At 39.5% G+C, this 20304-nt stretch overlaps 2 protein-coding genes across 3 annotated transcripts in view; one reads left to right on the forward strand and one right to left on the reverse strand.

Moving 5' to 3' along the window:
* NT5DC1 (5'-nucleotidase domain containing 1) overlaps positions 1-20304 on the forward strand; it is a 150351-nt gene that overhangs the window by 14897 nt on the left and 115150 nt on the right. The gene's annotated exons all lie outside the window — the stretch shown is intronic.
* Positions 1153-9467, reverse strand: COL10A1 (collagen type X alpha 1 chain). Its single transcript, XM_010298558.2, has 3 exons — positions 9378-9467; positions 8579-8729; positions 1153-3249 (listed from the first exon to the last, which is right to left on the reverse strand). Exons 2-3 carry the CDS (start codon positions 8712-8714, stop codon positions 1367-1369), a joined length of 2019 nt encoding a protein of 672 aa, XP_010296860.2. The 5' UTR covers positions 8715-8729; positions 9378-9467; the 3' UTR covers positions 1153-1366.

Raw genomic sequence — 20304 nt, forward strand, 5'->3', positions numbered from 1 at the left:
CCTCACTTTTTTTTTTTCTGTTAATCTCAATATATTATCAAGTACTTGGGAAATTGCTGATTTCAAACAGCCTCAGGTTCTGCTTTCAGGAAGAAATGGTGATGTCACAAAACTTTTAAACATGAACCTATGTACTTTTAGTTCAAGTGATTAAAAACTTCTGTTTAAAAAATTAAGCTAAAAATAACAGCTTGAGTTGATATGGTTTTGATGTATATGACTTCTAAAGTATGTGAACAGTAACTGTCATTGGAAGAAATGTGTGATCAAACTGTTATGGCTTTCTAATTTATAAGCACTAATTTTACTAAGCTAACTTTATATCATTCACTTTTCATGGTGCTGTAATAGATTAATGTCTAGCGTTTGAGATACATGAGCGTATGTAGGTATGGTAAATATATCTACTGACTTATTACTGTCATCATCTGATACATTTACAATTTAAGTAAAATATACTCCCAAAAGTGTTGTATTACAAAGGCATGAACTATTGACGGAAAAACCATGCAAAGATTGTCTCCAGTTTTTGGGGTGGTAAAACTGTAGTGATTTTGTGAGTGTCTGCGTGCTTGTGAAGATAGGCTCTTCTGGATTTGGTGTTAGTTTTACTGTACTCTGAACATTGTAGTTTTACAGAATGTTAGGAGCTTATTGAACTAGTTTATTGGTGCAGATAAAATGTGCATCAGAGAAAGCTGAGTGGATTTCTAGGTTTCAAATCTGGTTGCTTTTTTCATCTGAAAGTTTTAGATCTTCAGTAACAGGTAATAATTTGTAAATCTACCTTTCTGCAAGACAGTTATTCATTAATAAGAAAAGTTGAACTAAGTTAAAACTGTGACGTGGTATGTACTCTATTAGAGTTGTGTTTCCTTGAGTCCTGTTTGATAGGTAAAAGATGAAGCTCACAGTAGACTAATGTTACTGAAGTATATTATCTATCTGTTGTGATGACCATGCCGTAACTGAGACTGTTTACCTAGAGTAACACCTTCAGTTAATTCAAGTATAGTGAAGTATGAGCAGGAGTCCCGGAATGGCTACTTGCTGTGCTATGAAAAGTGATAGTTAGAAATTCCAATTTTCCTTTGTTAGAAAAAAAAAAAGACTGGTGCATTTTATTAATTCATAAAATTTTAATGTTGCATTCAGTTGGACAATTGATCATCATTTGAAACAAATTTCTTATGACAATTCTCTAAAAACATACAATATTATTCTACTAGGTTTGAACCAATCTCTTTTCACCTTTTCACTCCCTGTTCCATTTCTGTTGCAAAATTGAAGTTGCATGACCTGCAATCAGTGCCCCATTAAAATGGTCTGAAGGAGAGAGTGTGAGGACATTGTAAATGGGATGTTGTTAGATATGAGCAAATAGGAAACCTGAGAAAGAAGAGTGAACATAGTCAGAGGAATAAAGACCATTAGATTCTGAATTGGGCAGTTGGAGCCATACTTGATCATTCTCCATGAGATCGATGACAGCACTGCCAGAAGCCTGGTCAAGGTATCCTTTCTGGTACTCATCATAAGTGTACATGAGTGGGGAACCATTTTTGTAGAGTGCAACCCAAACATTTGTTCCTTTTGCATGTACATGGTAGGAGAAATAGTACAGTCCAGGGATCCTGCAGGTGAAGATTCCTGTTCTGGGGTCATAGTGTTGCTGCCTGTTGTACAAGATTTTATCAAATTTGATGGGGACTGTTGCCCCAGGGTAGGCTTTTGAGAGAATGACACTGAAAGCAGACACTGGCATCCCTGTAAGAGCTTGGTTTACTCCTTTTATGAAAGACATTCCTGACAGCTCCCGAGACTCTCCTGCTTTAACATAGCTTTCAGGGATTACGGCTTGGCCAGGGGGACCAGGAGGACCTGGGGGGCCTGGCAAGCCAGGCTCTCCATTGTTGCCTTTAGGCCCAGGGGGTCCAGGTGGTCCCATGGGTCCACTTAAGCCTTTCGTAGAAATACCTGCTGGGCCTGGCAGTCCTGGTGCTCCTGGCTCGCCTTTCGCACCAGGGGCCCCTGGCAGGCCAGGGGGGCCGATGGGGCCTCTGATCCCGGGTATCCCTGAAGGCCCTCTGGGGCCTGGCTCACCATTGATGCCTGGCACTCCCTTAATTCCTTGTGGACCCATTGGACCGGGCAAGCCAGGTAGCCCAGCATGGCCAGTGTCACCTTTTGGACCTGGGAAACCTGGGTGTCCCTTAGGACCAGCAAGACCCTGCTCACCTGGGTATCCTGGTTTTCCTTCTAATCCTGGTAGACCTCGTTCACCCTTGGCCCCTGGGAATCCCGGGGGGCCTACAGGGCCTGTGTCACCTTTGGGCCCGGGTAGGCCGTTCTCACCAGGCAAGCCTTTGAGTCCTTGAGGGCCCATGTTCCCTGGTGGCCCGGCTGGCCCTGGTTCTCCTGGCACGCCAGCTGGGCCTTGGTCTCCTTTAGGTCCTGGAAGGCCAGGAGGACCTTCAGGCCCTCTGTGTCCCTTCATCCCCGGCAATCCTGGCTTTCCGAATCCTGGAAGACCTGGAGATCCAGGCAGCCCTGCAGGTCCAGGGTGTCCCTTGGCTCCAGGGATGCCTGCTGCTCCTGGTGGTCCCATTGGCCCAGGCCTGCCGACACCGGCTTCTCCAGGTTCTCCTGGGGGACCCTGGGGACCTGGGATACCAGCTGCTCCGGGTGCACCTGGTAAACCTCTGTCACCTTTCATACCTGGCTGACCTGGAAGACCATTTTCGCCAGGCTTCCCTATGCCAGCAGGACCAGGGAGGCCTCGGGGCCCCTGCGGGCCCGGAAGACCCCTGTTACCCGGGCGGCCTGGAACACCGAATCCACTTTCTCCTTTTTGTCCATTTATACCAGGAATACCTGGCTCTCCCTTCTCGCCAGGGAGGCCTCTTGGCCCTTGAGCTCCTGGAGGGCCTTGTGGTCCCGGCTTGCCAGGAACAGACAGTCCTGCAGGGCCAGGAGTGCCGGGGGGTCCTTGTGGCCCTCTTGCGCCTGGGAGCCCAACAGGCCCAGCTTCTCCTTTCTCACCATTTAGTCCTCTCTCTCCTGGCTTTCCTGGTAGACCTGGCATGCCTGGCTTTCCAACCGCAGAGAATCCAGGTGGTCCTGGGGGACCAGGGGGACCTTGAGGTCCAGGACTTCCAAACCCTGGCTTTCCTGCAGGACCTGGTTGTCCTCTTGGTCCAATAGGGCCTGGGGGACCGGGTGGTCCTTGTTCACCCCTTATCTGCACACCTGTGAGGGAGAGGAAACCAGGTCAGCCAGGTCAGATACAACAGATTTGCAGACTTGTAGCATGGTGGTGAAATGTGTGAAAGGTTAACTTAATTTGAATCTCATAGAAGTCAAGTTTCTAATACTGTGTTTGGTCACTGAGAACCTCACATTCAGGGCAAAAGTGTCTCAGAGCTCTTACATGAATAATTAATAAGTGCAAATGTGTTGGAGTTGTGTTGTGAGCTACAAGGCCTGTAGAAATTTTTTTCTGCTTCAATGCATTTAGGATCATGGGAGAGCTTAAAAGATGCTGTGCAAGGAGATGCAAATTATTAAGGAAGAAAAAAAACCAGGTAACTGATTTAGCAAGCTATAAGACTTGCATCTTGGTGATGAATGAAACCAGAGAAAGCTTCCTGTGCAGGTGTAGCTGCTTTTCTGAAACTACTTGGTGCTACATTTAAGTAGTGAGATTTTTGTCTTTCCCCCTCACACTTCTAAAAGGGGGCCATGGCCCACTCTGGTTTGGTTTTTTTTGTAAACATGAATGTTACATTTTCAAATACTGTCTTAAAGATTTTTGTTTGTCATAAAAATTTCACACAGTGGCAAGGTCTCAACTGATAATTCATCTTACTGCAGTCAGAATTCCAGCATTGTTTTGATTTTTTTTCTTTTAATAATACTGCATTTTCTCAGTTGTCAAAACAGCAGGTGGAGCCACTTAACCAAATGTCACAAATAGAGGAATAAACAAGCTCACTGCTTAGTTTACTGTTCACTTTGGGGAGCTTGCAGTTTCCTGGTGGAATTAGGATGCTGATTTGTAAGACATTACAGACAAGATTAATATGGATATTATGAGACTACTTCAGCAGTTTGCAGCAACTGGCAGCATTCTGGAACAAAATACCATACCTCTGATGACTTAATTTAAGAGGTCATTTTAAAAATAAAAACTGACAGATATAGGAGGAGCATGGATTCTGCTTTTTATAATGCCAATATATTCTGTTTGCCTATTTAGAAGAGATTGGTAAGATCAACAATTGGATCAGCTGAAGTTTGCATTCCAGTCTCTTACAAAGGGAGCTCTGCGTGTGTGTGTGTATATATATATATGACAATTTATGCAGTGACTATTCTGCTGTCTCTTAGATAATACATTGATTTTTCCAATCTGTGGTTAGTCTTGATGAACCAAAAATGAGATGAAGAAAACTATTCTTGAACATAGCATTTTAAAAAGAGAGACGTGTATAGGAAATACATTTGATTTTGGTTTGATATTGGATCTGCAAGATTGCCTTATTCCTATATTGCCAGGGAAATTGTTCTTATCTACCAAGTGTGGAGAGTACATTTTCTTTTTTGCCAGTGCATAAAATCAGCACAGATGCACATCACCTTATTTTGCACGCCTCCCTATCTCATCCTCCTTAAGGCAATGAAAAGGAATATAGTTGTTAAAATCCTACACATAGGAAGAAAGGAATGCCTGTGATTTATTGACAAACTGAATATGCAAAACCACATCCTTCTCAGCTGCAAAGGAGATTGTGGAATCTGTGAGTACCAGTGACAGGTCTGGTGCAGTCTTTGGTATCTTAACGATATTGATGGATTTCTTAGTACTGAACTCCTAGATTCAGTAGGGCGTAATTGCAAGTTGATTTTCCTGTTATAAAGGTGGCATAACATATGGCAAGTTAAGAATTACATCATATGATGAAATAATTCGGAAAATGCTTAAGCTTGTCAGAGTTAACATATACCTTGCCGCACAAGTGGCATGTAAATGTTCTTTACGTGTTACAGATTTTTCTCTTCACCACAGATAAGAGAGCTGCCATCAGAGAAAACAGCTTACTCAACTGGAGGACTCAGAATTTATTCCATAGGTTCTGTCTGTGGATAGAACTTCAGAAACTATCTCTTCACATCAGAGAACACAGGCAGGTCAGATCAAAGCCTCAATCTAAATAGGTTCCTGAGCTAATGCTATTTCAGTTGTAAAGCATTAGGGAAAAAATACAAATAGGTTTTTACATCAACTGCATCGAATCCAAAACAAAGCATTTATATGGGTAGTTGGGCAGAAGACAGCAGTGACATCAGCCAGGTCTGCTCTTTCATAACCATAACTCAAGGAACTATGTCCAGGCCTACCAAATGTATTTTGTTCTTTAGCAGTCAGAGTGATTTTAATTTCTGCAGGGAGGCAACATTCATCTTATTCAGCTGTATTTAAGTAACATGCAGTCATTGGACTTGATCTAATTTTTTTTTTGGTGGCAAATTGCATCAGACTTTAGTTTCAGAGTGCTTCTCTCTCTTGTTTTTTTACCATGCACCTTTATATCAGTTCTAGGTTCACAAAGTGGTGGGTTCTGCCTTTTTGCATAAGATGCTAAAGGCTTTGTCAGTATTCATGTTACTATAGAGATTTTCTGTGAGGAGCTATATTATTTCAAAGTTGTGCTGCTTGTACATTAAAATGTCTGGTAATTGTCTAGAGACAATGGTAAGTCCTCTGAGGAAAGGACAGCTGAACACATTAAAGAAGTAGGAATTTTATCAGGAAAGTTGAAGTAGTGGTTGGGTACTCTTTTATGTGTCTTGATACATATCTTGATGCAAAGTTGGTTTATGTTCTCTGAGTGCAGCCAAACTCTATTTATATATTGAATTAATTATGAAGACTTTAGCATAACCTGCAATAATGACTTATTTAAGCACTACTGAACAGTCAGACTTCATTCAATGATTATTCTTGACTAGGACTTCTCAAAGATTAAAAGCCAAAGAGCTACTGGTTTAAAAATTATGTCCTAGTGTATTTTTAAAATAGTAACACTAAACACATACAGAAAAGGAAAGTATATTCTGACTGGAGAGCTGTTAAAAACAAGATTTTTAAAACTGTTAAAACAATTTAACCAAGTTAAATGAAGCTTTAAAAGGGTTTAATTGCCAACAGAAATTGTATGATCTATTACATGTTGTCCTAAGTCACTAGTTTGGGCCTAGATAGAAATTTTAGTTCCAGGTTGCTTTTTGACAAAGCTGTACAAAACAAAAAGAATTTATTGGTAACTAAATCTCTAGAAGCCAATGTTTGTTGACCAAATAGGAGAAGTAAGCTATGATGAAAAGCTTGCCATATGCTACTTAAGCTAATGGATAGACAATAATTGGATGAATTTGGTTCTATAGTCTCCTGTTTTATTCTTCCATGATCATCTCAGACTAGAAACTATGATCTGTAACAGTCTGCCCTCTTTAAACTCTTCTAAAATCCCTCTGTAGGATGCTTGTTTTCCAGACTGAAGAGTAGCAGTGGTTTTCCAGTCCTCTGTTTTGATGCTTGTTTCCCAAATGCAGATTTGTCAAGCAATTTTGAATGACCGGACTACCATGTCTGTAAAACTGTAGGCTGTTCCTCCTGTTGAGGTCTAGTATATAGTCTTTGTTACCTTGCCTAAATAGACAGCATTTTACACTTCTCACATGTTGATACAATCATCCTCATTCTAAATATGAAGTTTCACATATATTAGATTCTGTGTTAGTATACAAAGTGAAAACTTAGTTCAGGACAAGTCATTTCCCCCTTTCACTCCATTTTCCTTTTTCTTAATTTGCTGTTGGTTTCCCCCTATCCAAATGTTTTCTATAGAGGGGGAAAAAAACCAAAACCCACCAAACAACAAAACAGTATGAGGAGAAGTGAAGTATGGTAGAGGATAACCAAGTAAATATTGTACTTCACTTAAAAGTAATATAGAAATGTAAATTATTCTGAATAAAGTCATGGAAAAACTATGAAAAGTTAATGAGGGGAGAGGAAGGAAATGCAACTCTAACCCAGGGGAATTCCAGTTAGTAAGTCCTCAGAGTAGCTATTTATGTACATGTATCTACATTCAATCTGCAAGTGCTGGTGGGATTCCAGAAAGTCCTTGTACTGAAAGCAAGGGATGAAACTGTGACAGTATTTTGGGGTATGTGTTTCCCAGCCATGCTGCTTTCAGTTGGCTCTTATTGCAGAGCATTCTTGGAGCACGTGAGCTGGAGCTGGTTGGGGTGAGACCAAGGCTGCATCTTTGGACTAGACATGTGCTGCTCATAAGCATCTAATCCATGGGATCAGACTAGAGCTGTTAGGAAATGAAACCTCCTAAATGAAGGTAATGTGGATGCTATGTCCTGAGCAGCAACTATTCTGCTCTCCAGATCTGCTGCTGTTGTGCTACCCTATTTTCTAATGCAGATATAGCCTAAAATGGGTAAAATGTCCTTTTTCTGGTGTAGAGGAGCTTATTTGCAAATCCTATTTTCCGAGTCCCTCATTTGGCTTCCTCATTTCTACCCAAGTATGATTATTACACCTAAAAGTAGATGGGATACAGCAAAAGTGAAAGCTGTTCTGAATTGCCTGATGTCTGAAAGAAAATAATGTTGCTCTTGGGGGGGGGGGGGGGGGGGCGGGGGAAGAAGGGGAGGGAAGGAATGTTTACAAGGAAGATTCAGTTATCTTAATTTTAGTGATGATAATTTTGAACAGAGACTACTGATCATCCTTTGGGGGACAAGTCATCACATAAAAAACAGAACCTAGCAAGTCAGAAATTATCATTTCAAGTTTTTAAAAGAAGCTTTAGCTTTTTTTAAAGCATAGAAAAATAAAACAGAACTCATAGTTTCAAGCACTAAGTGTAGCTACCTATTTGACTTATAAGGACAGAGAGGACACCCAGAAATAAGATGTCACAATGTATAGCATTGCAATTAGATATTGTCTGTACACTCTGCCTATACAGTAAGATTGATTTATGAAATGAAGAGAACTTTTTATAATAAAAAATGTATCAGATATATATTTAAATTCACACCTAAGGCCTGTTTTGAGTAGTAATATGACAGAATATGTAAAAGTTCTTTCTGAATATTGTAGATGGCAGGTCTATTGTTAGAAACCCCAGTGTTGAATCAAGAAATTTGAGGATAATTGTCATGTACATAATTATGCACACAATCATGTTGCATTATTCCCACTACTGAAGATCCCATCTATAGCTGTGATTTTGTTTCTGCTCTGTGTACCTTTAGTGATTATTGTGTAAAAAAATTTTGTCTGTGACAAGTGTGCATCTTTGTGCAATCTTTGTCAATAGAACTCAACTGTCAGAGCCACTGCCTGTTCTTTCTGCAGTGATGACATAATTTTAATAAACCTAAACTGTTAGTGAAACTCGAATACCAATAGTATAAACAAAGAGCTTTTCTTCATGTATTGACCCACTAGGAATAATTGTGTTAGTTTATTAACAAAAAATGAACTTACCTTGACTCTTTACATTGAATGGTAGAAAATGTGGCCCCTTGATGCTGGATTGTTTCTGGTATCGCTCAGAAAAATATCCATCGCTGCCATGGACTATGTTCAGACAAAGCAGCAGTAAGGATATTTGTAAATGCATGTTTCCAAATCCGTTCTGTGTTAGAAAGGGGAGAAAAAGTTTGTTATAAAGCTGTTCAGTTCTGTTTCTTGTGCATGAATAAATGAGTTTTCTTAAAGTATTGGTATTAAAAGTAGCATTTTGTGCTCACTTCTTCCTGCTTTCACTAGCTGTGAGAAATTCTCCAAGAAAAAGGGAATCATTATTGCTGTCACTTTCAATGATTGAGCCCTTGTATAGATAGCTTAGAGGCAATGGTCTCACTCTTAGGTAAAGTATCATTTTTAAATGGATGCTAGCCTATTTAAAACCACTGTCTTCAGAAACAGTGATTATTTTCCTAGTTACACCAGGGCTCCACGAGTAAGTTACATTGCAGGTACCAAAACTCCTGAAATGAAGAAAAGTTTTCAGTGGAAATACATAGACACTCTACCACCTTACTGCCTCTGTCTAATGCTATAGCAAATGAGGCATGAAGCCCTGGCTCCCTCAGCATCAGTGTCAAAAATCTCACATTGCCTCGCTTGAAACCAAGCCTTTGTAGCCTTTCAAGTAGTCCCAGTGGCAGTAAGGATGCTGCCACTGGCCCTTAAATATGACCCCCCCTTCCCTCCCCAGCCAGAAAACACGTGTCCTGTAGAAGTTACCTTCAAAGCCAAATAGAATGAAATCATAACATACCAGAATGTTGTGGAGCTCCAATACAGTGTAGTAGAGCAGTGAATCCTCCTCTATTGAGGAGTTCTTCTGCCACTGGTGAGTGAGCAGAAGCTGATGATTTCAAGTGTCACCCTTGAGTATTTATACAATTTTCCCCCTAGTTGGGTGACTGCTGGGCATAAGCTCCTCCTCCCAAATCGGTAAGCAGTAATTATCTGTGTGTATATGTGTGTTTTTAGGGGTGGTGGAAGCTATTTTAGGCAGTCATCCTAGATCCTGTTAAGTAGTTTTTTGAGTTTACTTTTTTCCCTCCTTCTTCTCTTGGATTTCTTATTGTTGATGAAATTGTATTGCTCATAGTCAGTATTTTCTAAAATTTTACAGCCCCTCTGTTGTTAGAACTGGGAAAGGTAACATTGGAAAAAATCATGAACTTGTAAGTAAGGTTGATAATTCTAAGTGCTTCATTTGGGTTTCTCTGTAAATGTTTTAAGGAAAGATCTCTACATTTTGAACTTTGGTGAGCTATTACTTTCAGGAGTAACCCCACTAAAGTCTATAGAGACTACTTATGTGACTAATTGTACATTGGGATACAAACAGAGAACTTGTAATCAATTAAGATGTTAATGAGGGAGTTCTGTGAGAACCTGAAGAGTACTTTTAAGCAGTTATTGGTTTAGGAGATTATCTTCACATTATATTTCTAGACTTCTGTTTTGATGCTGGAGGTATAGTACTATGTATATGATGTATTCTGCAAGTAATGTTTCTGTGTTATGAATTGTTGAAATGCAAGCTTACCTCACACAATGAGAGCATCATTGTGTCCAGTTGTAACAAATGTATTGAAATCCATACTGCCTAAATTTGCAAGTGTTATACAGGCTGATGTTTGGGGCTGGTGGAGCTTTTTTGAGCTTTTCTGCATTCAGCAATCAACTTTTTTTAAGGTTTGTTCAATCAAATGCAGTTATTTCTGTACTTTTGCTAGATGCATGTTTTTCCTATTAAATGGTTTCAGTTTAGTAAATGTAAACTACTCCTGTTTTATTGTTGGTGGATCAAACTTGATTGCAGTTTATCTCTTTTTTTTCCTTTTATTTTTCCTCATGTTATAAACTGGTTTTAGCTGTTAAGAAAGTTGAAACTAATCTTGCTTAATAGGCTTTATCCACACATTGTGACTTCTCTTTTTTTTTTTTTTTAATAAATAATGGAATCTTACAGTGTTTCAGCATCATTTTGGTTAGTGTTCAGTACTAAATAGGCAGTAACATTCAGTCCCTGAATTGTTTGTGATTCTGAAACATCATTTAAGATCAAAGGGCAAAATAAGAGAGAAGAAACAAACTTTTCTCATTTAGGATATAACTGTAGAACTATAGTGCACTTCATTTTTATCAAACATTCTCAGCAAAAATAACTGCATATAAATCACTACATATTAAAACTCCTTTGTCAATTGCAGACTTCTTTGACATTGTTATGTGGTGTTCAGTCTTGTAGGAGTTAGATTTTCGGGAGTGTCTGAAATTCTTTATTTCCTTTCCACCAAAAATTAGTGGAAAAACAAAGATAAATAACTGTGTTGGTACTAAACTGAGCATGTGCTACAAGTTACTGTCATGGTAAAATGAGCATGTATTTATTTTTTCAAGTTAATTTATGCCATTTGTAGAAGCTATCTGGGGAGCCTTTCAGTGAGGTACAAGCAATACCTATGCAGAACAACATGCGTGTACTCATACCCTAATATCCACACTGCAGTCAGGCAAGGGCAGTAGCATGTTATATTACAGGAATACTAATAAATAACCTGCATTACTGGGAGTTCAAATGCATGGTTGGTACAGAAGGGACACCTGTTACCATTCCAACCAAACGAGTGAGCTGGTGGCCCTGAACTGTGCGGCAATCCTGTGGAATGACAGGTTAACGTGGGCTGAATTTTACCTGCTTTGTGTCTTTGTTTAATTCCACACTCTTCAAGCAACAACTTTTTGGGCTTTTATGTATTATGGCAAATATCCTAGAACACAAGTTACTGTACTGAGAGACCAATGGACCATCAAGTCTATTCTGCTTACAATTGTGCTAATACCTTTGCTTACTAGAAGGCTGTATTAATGTTGCGATTTAAAGACTGCTGCAATCATTTATTTAATGTACTGTCGAACAGTTCTTTTCTTCTATTATTCTTCCTAGCCATCCTCTAAACAACACTGTGTTCCATTTTTGTAAATAAACCCTTTCCGCTGCAGAGGTCTTCAGACTGAAGCTTGCTTTCCCCATTAAGCCTGCGTGCCCAACCTGGTCAGCGGTTTTCAGAGTATGTTTGCATGTCTGAGATTGACATCTCTACTCCCCCTACGTGCGTTCGGTTCTTTTTAATCTTTTGAAGAAGGAAGCTTTGTCCTCGAGATGTTTGTGTAACTTCTCAAGGTGCTTCATTTAAAAATTATTCTCCATAAATTCAAATGAGAATCCAACTATCCACTTTTGACAGAGGCAGCAAATGTATGGGCATAGAGTTTATTTCCTCCTTGAAGAAATATAACTCCAGCACCTTTTTTTGGTTCACATAAATCCAAAAATAGTTTTTGATTTTTAAAACATTTAAATATACAGCCCTTAGTGGGAAGTGTGGTTGTTGCTAATTTGACAATGTTTGGTTAACAAAGTTAAGAACAGCAGGTGACATTTTTATGCACACAGTTTCATGCTAATTTCTAGCCCCCAAAGCAGGCACACTTAGGTTACAAAAGCACCAATAACGTACACTGATATTTGCCCAGCAGCCTCGCTTCCTGCCTTGGCTCCTTCTGGCCAGGAAGGTGAATCATCTCTGTGTCTCTGCCTAAATAGGCATGATTGTGGGGTCAAAAGGTATATACAGGCAAACCCGTTGTCCTTATGTTTAACCTGAGCTCCACCCTATTGTGCTATCTTATGCTGCTTCTTGGGTTTGAGGTTTTGTTTTTTGTGGGTATAGGAAATTGAGATAGAATTGGAGTTCACTTCTTTTGTATGTTTTCCCTGTCGCTGTGGATATTTTTTATTGGCAGAGCACTGACGTGCATTTAGCTCTAAGCCACGTGTATGAAAGGTAGGCTTCGGTATATATTTGCACATGCAAAAATACGTGCAGTAGCCATACTTGTGTACACCTATTTACAGAAACAGCGCGTTTTTAAAAAGATAGGCTATTTGCATACCTGTTTTCAAAGTATAAATGTTCAGATGCTTTTGTTTTGTAGCTATGCATTTAGAAAGTTGTCCTACCTTCATTTGAAAGTAATCTTCACTGCCCCTTGCTCCCCCTGTCCCACTACCCTAATAATCAGGAATAATGGTGTGACACATGGATCTATTGCACCACTCTAGAACTTGTTTTTTAGTTATGTATTGGCTGCTTCTTCCCATGTAAAGGTAGCCATAGTAGTACTCCTTCAAATAGCGATGTAATTGTTTAAGTCCTAAGCTTAACTGCAATAAAAAGACTCAAAATAGAGTTTCTCTGGACCATATGAAGTAGGGAGTGGAATCACAGTCTTTAATGCTATTCTTAGCAGTCTGCAGTGTTTCATCATATTTGCTGACTGAATGTTCAATTTGCTGTTGAATGTTGTTGGAAAGCATGCACTCGCACATGCTTTCCAAAATCCCCTGTTTCTTCAGTGTCTTACTCCCACAGTCAGTGGAAACACATGCGTAAGTGACATGGAAGTGGCACCATGCTTTGGGAAATGGGAACTGACTTTCACCGCAATCCTGCAAGTTACTCGCAAAGGGACTTAAATGAATCCCACAATAAGCAGCTGCTTACAAGGAAGAAATGTGGAACAGCTTAATGAAGCACAAACTGTAATAAAACAAGCAAGTACTCCTTTTCCCACCCCCACCTCTCCCACCAAAAAATAAAACCATCAAAACTCAGAGAAAGGCTGGGCTAGGTCCTTGCAGTAGTTGGGAACTGGCTGAATATGCTCTTGATACTGAGGATTTTCAGTGTGAATATGTTTAGATTTATTGGTTTGACTTCTTGAGTATGTGATCTTGATTTTTGCACCATCTAAGCAGATGTGCTGACCAGTTTGTTCTGTTCATGTGCTTACATAGTTTCAAAGAACTGTGAGTTCTTTGAAAGTAAAAATTTACAGCTTTAAGTCAGAATTTCTCTTATTTTTAATAATTGGCTGTTATCCTGAAATTTTTCTAATTTATAATTACTTTTTAAGTTAAAATTTGGTACCCAAGGAACCGGGGGGGGGTTAGTCCTTTTGTTTGGCTAGGTAATCTCACTTTTGAAGAAAGAGGCAAGAATGTGTTGGTGGAGGTTTTTCCTGTAGTTTAAAAAGTAGTCTGAAAAAATTGGAGTATCTTTTTACTGATGACATAAAATCTCAATACTGTTAAGAGGACACAATTATTTTGCTTCTTATAGCTCAGTATCTGTGACAAGTGCTTTCTGATGCTGTCAGTTCCAATTCTGTTACCTGCCTGAAGTAAACTTTGAAGACTCTACCCTGGTCTGTGATAAGTTTTCCTCTATTGAAGTGCTTATACCCAAAATTCTCCAGTCTCCAATTTTAAGTCCTCAAAGAAAGGCTCTTAGGAATTTCTAAGAGAAGTTTCAAATCCTGCCATGCAATTAAAGGACTAATTGAGTTTCCTAGTTTGTGGTGCACTCTATGACACTCTGGAAACTCCTACATCATCTCAACTCTATGGTTTAAAACCATCCTCTCTCCCTTTCTGTCACACAGTGCTGAGGAGTGTTTGCACGCTCCCATGATAGCGGCCGGGTAAGCCCTCAGTAGGAGCGCAGAGAAGCAAAGTGTTCCGCTCTGTTTCTTAATGGGGAAAACTTACACAGATATTTTTCAGCTTCTTGGTGCTTACAGTCAAATGCACCCAAAGAAATAGGAAGCAGGAAAATCTGTGAATGCAATAGCGGTGGGAAGTCTGGGGGGGGGGGGGGGGGGGTGTTGTTTGTTTTGATGTTGTTGTTTCTTTGTTTTGTTTTGTAATCGTTGTCACTTTGTGTTTACATGGAGAGTATCTTCTGTTCCAACACTTGCCACTTGGACTGCATGGGACTAGAAAACATCATGGTGAAGAAAATGTTTACCTTGCTAATTGCAAAATAAATAAGATTTCTTTTGAGTTTCAGAATGCATGTCATCTTTTGTAATTAATAGATGCCTGTTGAGATAATCTGCGGGCTGTGCAGTCCTATCCATATTCATACTTTGAGATATAATAAACAATTCTGTCTTCAAAAAAAACAACAAAAGAAACTGTGTTACCCCTACAGTCCTGTATTAGTCTTTTTATAGATTTAACGCCCTTGTACTTCTAACACTTGTAATTGTGGTTGAATAAATGTCCTACTTTCAAGTAGTAATGGAAAGATGGTCTGTATTTATTCTGGCACTGCAAAAATGACTGACTGCTGACCAGTTTGTTCTGTTCAGCTCAAGTAACTGTTGATCACAAGAACTCTATTTAATATAGCTGTATATTTAAATAGATGACACCCAGTTAAATATTTATAGTTGTATTCTGACTGAATTAACTTGTGGAGGCACTGAATAACCATGCTGAAACCTCAGGAAAAGATGTGTTCCACATAGTTTATAGAGAAAGCTTTGAGACTGCCAGGAGTTTCTGATTATACCTTCCTCAGAGTCAGGTAGTAGTATTGATTAATGCTTTTTAACAACACTACATTGTTTGTGGCCTCATTTCATTATGCTTGGATAAAGATAAGGTAGTCTTCACCCATCTTGGAGAATTTATACTAGAGTAAAACATACCAAACAGCAGTACTGGTGTTAAAGATGTTTTCCAGTACCTTGGGTATGCTGCTGGCCTGACCTTATTCCTTCGTCATTTTTATTCTTTCTTCCCCTGCCTCTGAAAGTAAAACCAACAAATACTGATCAAATGAATGCATTAGTTTGAAACTCATATCAGTTGTGTGGCTTTAAATGGAAACTCATCAGTTTTCAAGATACTGAAAACGCAAAGCTGATTTTATGTATTGATAGTCATCCTTTCTCATAGAAATGCATTTCTGATTAGTATAAATGCTTATATATTTATATTTTGGATGTTCACTAGATTTGTTTAAAAATGTAAACATGCAAGTGATGACAAGACTTGCGTCTTTCTGATGAAAGAACAGAAATATCCACTTAATTTTGTGTGTAATTTAGGAAAAAAAATTCAGAGGGCCTGACCACTGAAAAGCCTAAGCACATACAAAAATTTGACTTTGGATTTGGAGGAGGGGGTTCCACAAAGCTGTTTCTGGAACTGCTTAAACAAAGCCAGGTGAAGAGATTTCCAGTTCCTTTTATCTGGAGATGCTAATTTTCAGCCTCTGCCTGATGTTGACTGCACTCTCAGTTGTGTCTATCGAATGGTTTATGAATCTTTTCTGTAAGCTGAATTGGTAAGAATTTGATTTGGACTACAATGCAATCAAACTTTCCTGGGAGTGATAGAAGGAGGAAAGCTTGTTTTCCATAGGCCCAGATCATTTCACAGGATATGTTGAATTACTTTAAACTCCTGAAATATGTAACTTGTCTTTAAAGATTACTGCAAGTGTTCTTTCTTTTTTAGTAAGTTCCTGGTGTTTTGGTTTAAAAACCTGATATGCAACAGCAGAAAGAACATTCACATAAAAACATAAAAATGCTAAATAGTTACATTTTCCGGAGGAGGTGGGGTGCTGCTGTATTTTTATGTTTTCTTTAATTCATAGAATCATAGAATGGTTTGGGTTGGAAGGGACCTCAAAGATCATCTAGTTCCAACCCCCCTGCCATGGGCAGGGACACCCTCCACTAGACCAGGTTGCCCAAAGCCCCATCCAACCTGGCCTTGAACACTTCCAGGGATGGGGCCTCCACAACCTCTCTGGGCAACCTGTTCCAGTGCCCCACCACTCTCACAGGAAAGAATTTCTTTCTAACATCTAATCTAAATCTACCCTCCTTCAGCTTGAACCCATTACCCCTTGTCCTGTCAATGCACTCCCTGATAAACAGTCCCTCCCCAGCTTTCCTGTAGGCCCCTCAGGTACTGGAAGGCCGCAATTAGATCTCCCCGGAGCCTTCTCTTCTCCAGGCTGAACAATCCCAACTCTCTCAGCCTGTCCTCATAGGAGAGGTGCTCCATCCCTCTGATCAGCTTCGTAGCCCTCCTCTGGACTCGCTCCAACAGCTCCATGCCTCTCCTGTACTGGGGCCCCCAGTGCTGGACGCAGTACTCCTGTCCTATTTTTCTCTGACTGTTTTTTAGAGTATTTAATACTAATCCAATTTAATACCTCTGTGCCTGCTGGACTTGAGGTTTCTTTCAGACTCCCCTGGAGCACAGTGAATAAAGAAGCCATGGTAAAAAAGAGTGGGAACCACCCCTACTTTCCCAAAGGTGAAAATAGGTGTAACTGAGCTGCTTTTTCAAGTCTACTCACTGGAGCAGGTCTGCTAAATAGTCTCATTCATTGACCTTACTACCTGCTGTGGTTTGGACAATTGGTTGTTTTTAAACTTTCATGTTTAAAAGCAGGTGCCAAAGGTGGTGTGTGGGGGGGGGAAACTCCAGACTTTTACAGCCAGAACAAATAAAAGTTGTCTGAGTTCACTTTAAAAATAAGGGATTTGTTTGAGTTTTTTAAGCCTGGCATGTTAAATATTGCTGTTTCCTTTTCATTCATTTAAGTTGAAACTTAGGAAAGTTCTGTTGGTGGGTGAATATAAATTTTCTATACTCTTTCCCTTATGCAAAATAAGCTTGACTGCATGGAGCCTAATTGTTCCTGATGACTATTAATAGGACTGGTTTTAGTTTCGCGTAGCTGACATTGAATTTTTACAAGCATTAGATTGTCATAAAGGAGAGTTGTAATTGCCTGCTTGTAATAAAGTGCTAATGAAGTGGCTGCTTTTATTATTACAGAAAATGCGTCAGGGCTGCAAAGTTTTATAGGTGACACCGTATTACCTGACACAAATCCACAAACTTCAATGTCTCCTGCATTTCATAGGAGAAAAATCACATGAATGGGAAGGATGAGGTTTTTAAAGTACTTTAACCACTAGGCTGTCACATTCAAAGATTTGAGGACTGAAAGATAGTTCTATAAAAAGGGTTCACACGTGAAGCAGGTAGATGCTGCCCAAACTACTGATATAAAAAATTGTCCAGGTATCAGAGAAGGATAGGGACTCCTAAACTTATGGCAGACAACCTGACCAAACTGCCAGTCTGTTTCCAACGGTGATGCTTTCTGACCCTGCTGTTGATGTGCAAAGTGGTGGAAAAATAAAACCAAAAATTGCTGGAGGTGACATTGAATGACTTCTGCACCTGCTGATGGTGAGATGTAAGCAAAGATCTCCACGGAGTTAATGGAGAAGAGCCTGATGTGTTTCTGCTGCATACAGAAGTAAAAGTGGCTGACTTTGCAAGCAGAAATTAAGTGTCTCGGATTTAGGTGTTCAGGTTCCATTGAAACCATTAAACCTTTCTGGATATTCACAGTAAATTGACTATACCTTTGGCTTTGTAATTGTCACAGCTTAAGAATATAGCTATGGAAAGGTAGTGGCTGCTTGGATTTTATGTGGTTAAAGTGCATGTGTTTAAGCCTTAATGGTTTTACTAAAGATCAGAGAAGTTGAGATGCAGGGAACTGAATCCAAAAATGCCAGGTCCCCATCTGATTCATTAACAAATGGGCCATTTTCTTTTGTGTGATCTGTAACCAATAGCCACTTCTTGTTCTTGAAATTGTTTCTCTGACCATAGCTTAGCTAGGAATGTAGACAAAGGTAAAGTTTCTGGGACTCCTTTTGTTAAACAGCTCATGGTCCACAAGCAAGGAGGAGGCTGCTCTGCTGACAGCAGCTGCTGCCAATGATAAGTGCTACAGCAGAAGACTGATTTCAAGGAAGGCTTTCTGACATGCTGGTATTGCTACAGGTCTGGAGCGGAAGAAGTCTTCCACCAATCTGCAATAACCAAGATAAAGAGTTAGGACCTTGAAATGAGGGTGACACAGAGAGAGAGTCATACAGGATAGGAAATGGGATATGGAGGGAGTATGTATGTTACATTTATGTATGTTACATAATCCAGGTTGTGGAGTCTGAATTTTATGGTTATCTCATGCAACATCTTTCTTTAGAAATTCTTGTAGAACCTGTGGGTTTCCTTAGTAAGAAAAGATAAAAGAAGAGAAGGGAGGACACTGCAACTCCTGGTGCTCAGCTCATCTGTTTTCTGATCAAACATTCTTGAAATGGGGAAAACCTCTGAGCAGTTGACCATACTAGATGAATGTAAGCCTATGCAATACACAAGTTCAAGAGAAATAAATGGTGTTTGCGTACAGCTGAGTTGGAAATTAGACTGCCTTAAATGTAGAAGCCTTAACCTGTGCCTGAACCCAGCCTTTCTGGCTGTGTGCAGGCTGTTGGACCTCAGTGCTGAAAAGCTGAAGCAGTTTTACTCTTCTTGGCAGTCTGGCTGCAACCTGTGTTGAGCTGCTACAAAACCAGAGGGAAAGGCAGGGTAAATGCCATGTGGTTAGCTTGCACTGTGCTCCAAGCTGTTGTGGGAATGAGCAATCTCCGTGTACAGCTAGTTGTGAGACTCTGTACGGTGTGTTTGCATCTTAGGCATGCTTATGGGTGTACTCATTTTGCTATGTGTTATACTGTTGTGACTGAGGTTTGAAATTCACTACAGTTTGACTATGAAACTGCTATAGTTTCATTTCATTCTCACTGCTGAATGGATTTAGTAGGTCTTTACAGCACTTGAAGGTCAACTTTAGAAAATCTTTGGCAAAGGAAGTCTGTTGTCCAAATTGCATCAGTTCTATGTCTCTGATTAGAGTTTTAAAATGGTATTTTTTTAAAATGTATTTTGCCTGGCTGGGAAATATATGTATATATAGAAGATCCATCTGCAGATTCAGTACGTGTTAGAGGAATGAGATTTGGAATTTGGTTTTTGGATTGAAGACCTTTCATTTACCAGCTTGAAATATTTTTATATAAAGCTGAGCAACTTTAAACATTCTCCTTTTTTCAGGACCTAAACATAACACTGTTTGTCCTTTGAAATATTAGGTCACCAAGAATGCATATTAGGTTATTCAGAGAGAGGTTATTGTTTCAGAAAATAGACCTCCTGTGTCTATAGACCTATGGTGGGATGTATTTGCTTACCTACATGTTAGTAAGTAAAAGTAAAATTAATGTTACTAACATTTTTCTCCTGGTTCCTTTTTATATCTGTCTAAATCCAGATCTTTTCTGGTATGTCCTGTGTACATAAATTGTATTGGGTTTCAGAGCTGGATTCCACCTTGGGCTGTGCTGAAGACCACAGGATGTTTATGTGAACTATGCTAAGTTTCTGGCAGACTTCTTCCTCTGAGGCCTTCATGCAGTACTCTGTCCCTGAGACACTCATGTCATTTATAACAGGTTTTATTGTTTGTTTGTGCACCAATAGTTTGCAGGTACTTTAAGGGAAAATATATTTAGGCTAGTCATGCAGGGAGTGTCATCACAGCTGGGAAACTGAGAGCTGGTGGGAGCATGGGAATTTCTTTGATACGTGAAATAATCTCTGGACAACCTTAAAAAACTATTTAATAATAGTATAGGATATTTTAATACCTTTTCCAGTTTCTAGACCAAAAATACCAACTAATGATAAGACAAACTTTTGCGTTGACAAAATCTATTTTACAAACTTAATGGGGGTAATTAACATGGTTTTGTCATGTTCTTTCTAAAACTGCTTTGGAATATTTAAAAGTCTACTGGATCATCTTTTAGAAGCAGAGAAAGACCTGGCTGTATGGATTCATATTCTTTAAGAAAGCAGTCTCTAGATTCTAGAGAATTTGATT

The sequence above is a fragment of the Balearica regulorum genome, chromosome 3 (assembly GCF_011004875.1).
Source record: "Balearica regulorum gibbericeps isolate bBalReg1 chromosome 3, bBalReg1.pri, whole genome shotgun sequence".
Classification (NCBI taxonomy): Eukaryota; Metazoa; Chordata; class Aves; order Gruiformes; family Gruidae; genus Balearica; species Balearica regulorum.

Bases quoted from the DNA above. Each gene is read 5' to 3' on its own strand.
- COL10A1 (XM_010298558.2), bottom strand. From the start codon at position 8,714: ATGCATTTACAAATATCCTTACTGCTGCTTTGTCTGAACATAGTCCAT. The intron at 3,250-8,578 runs GTAAGTTCATTT...TCTCCCTCACAG, and splicing joins ATTCAATGTAAAGAGTCAAG to GTGTGCAGATAAGGGGTGAA.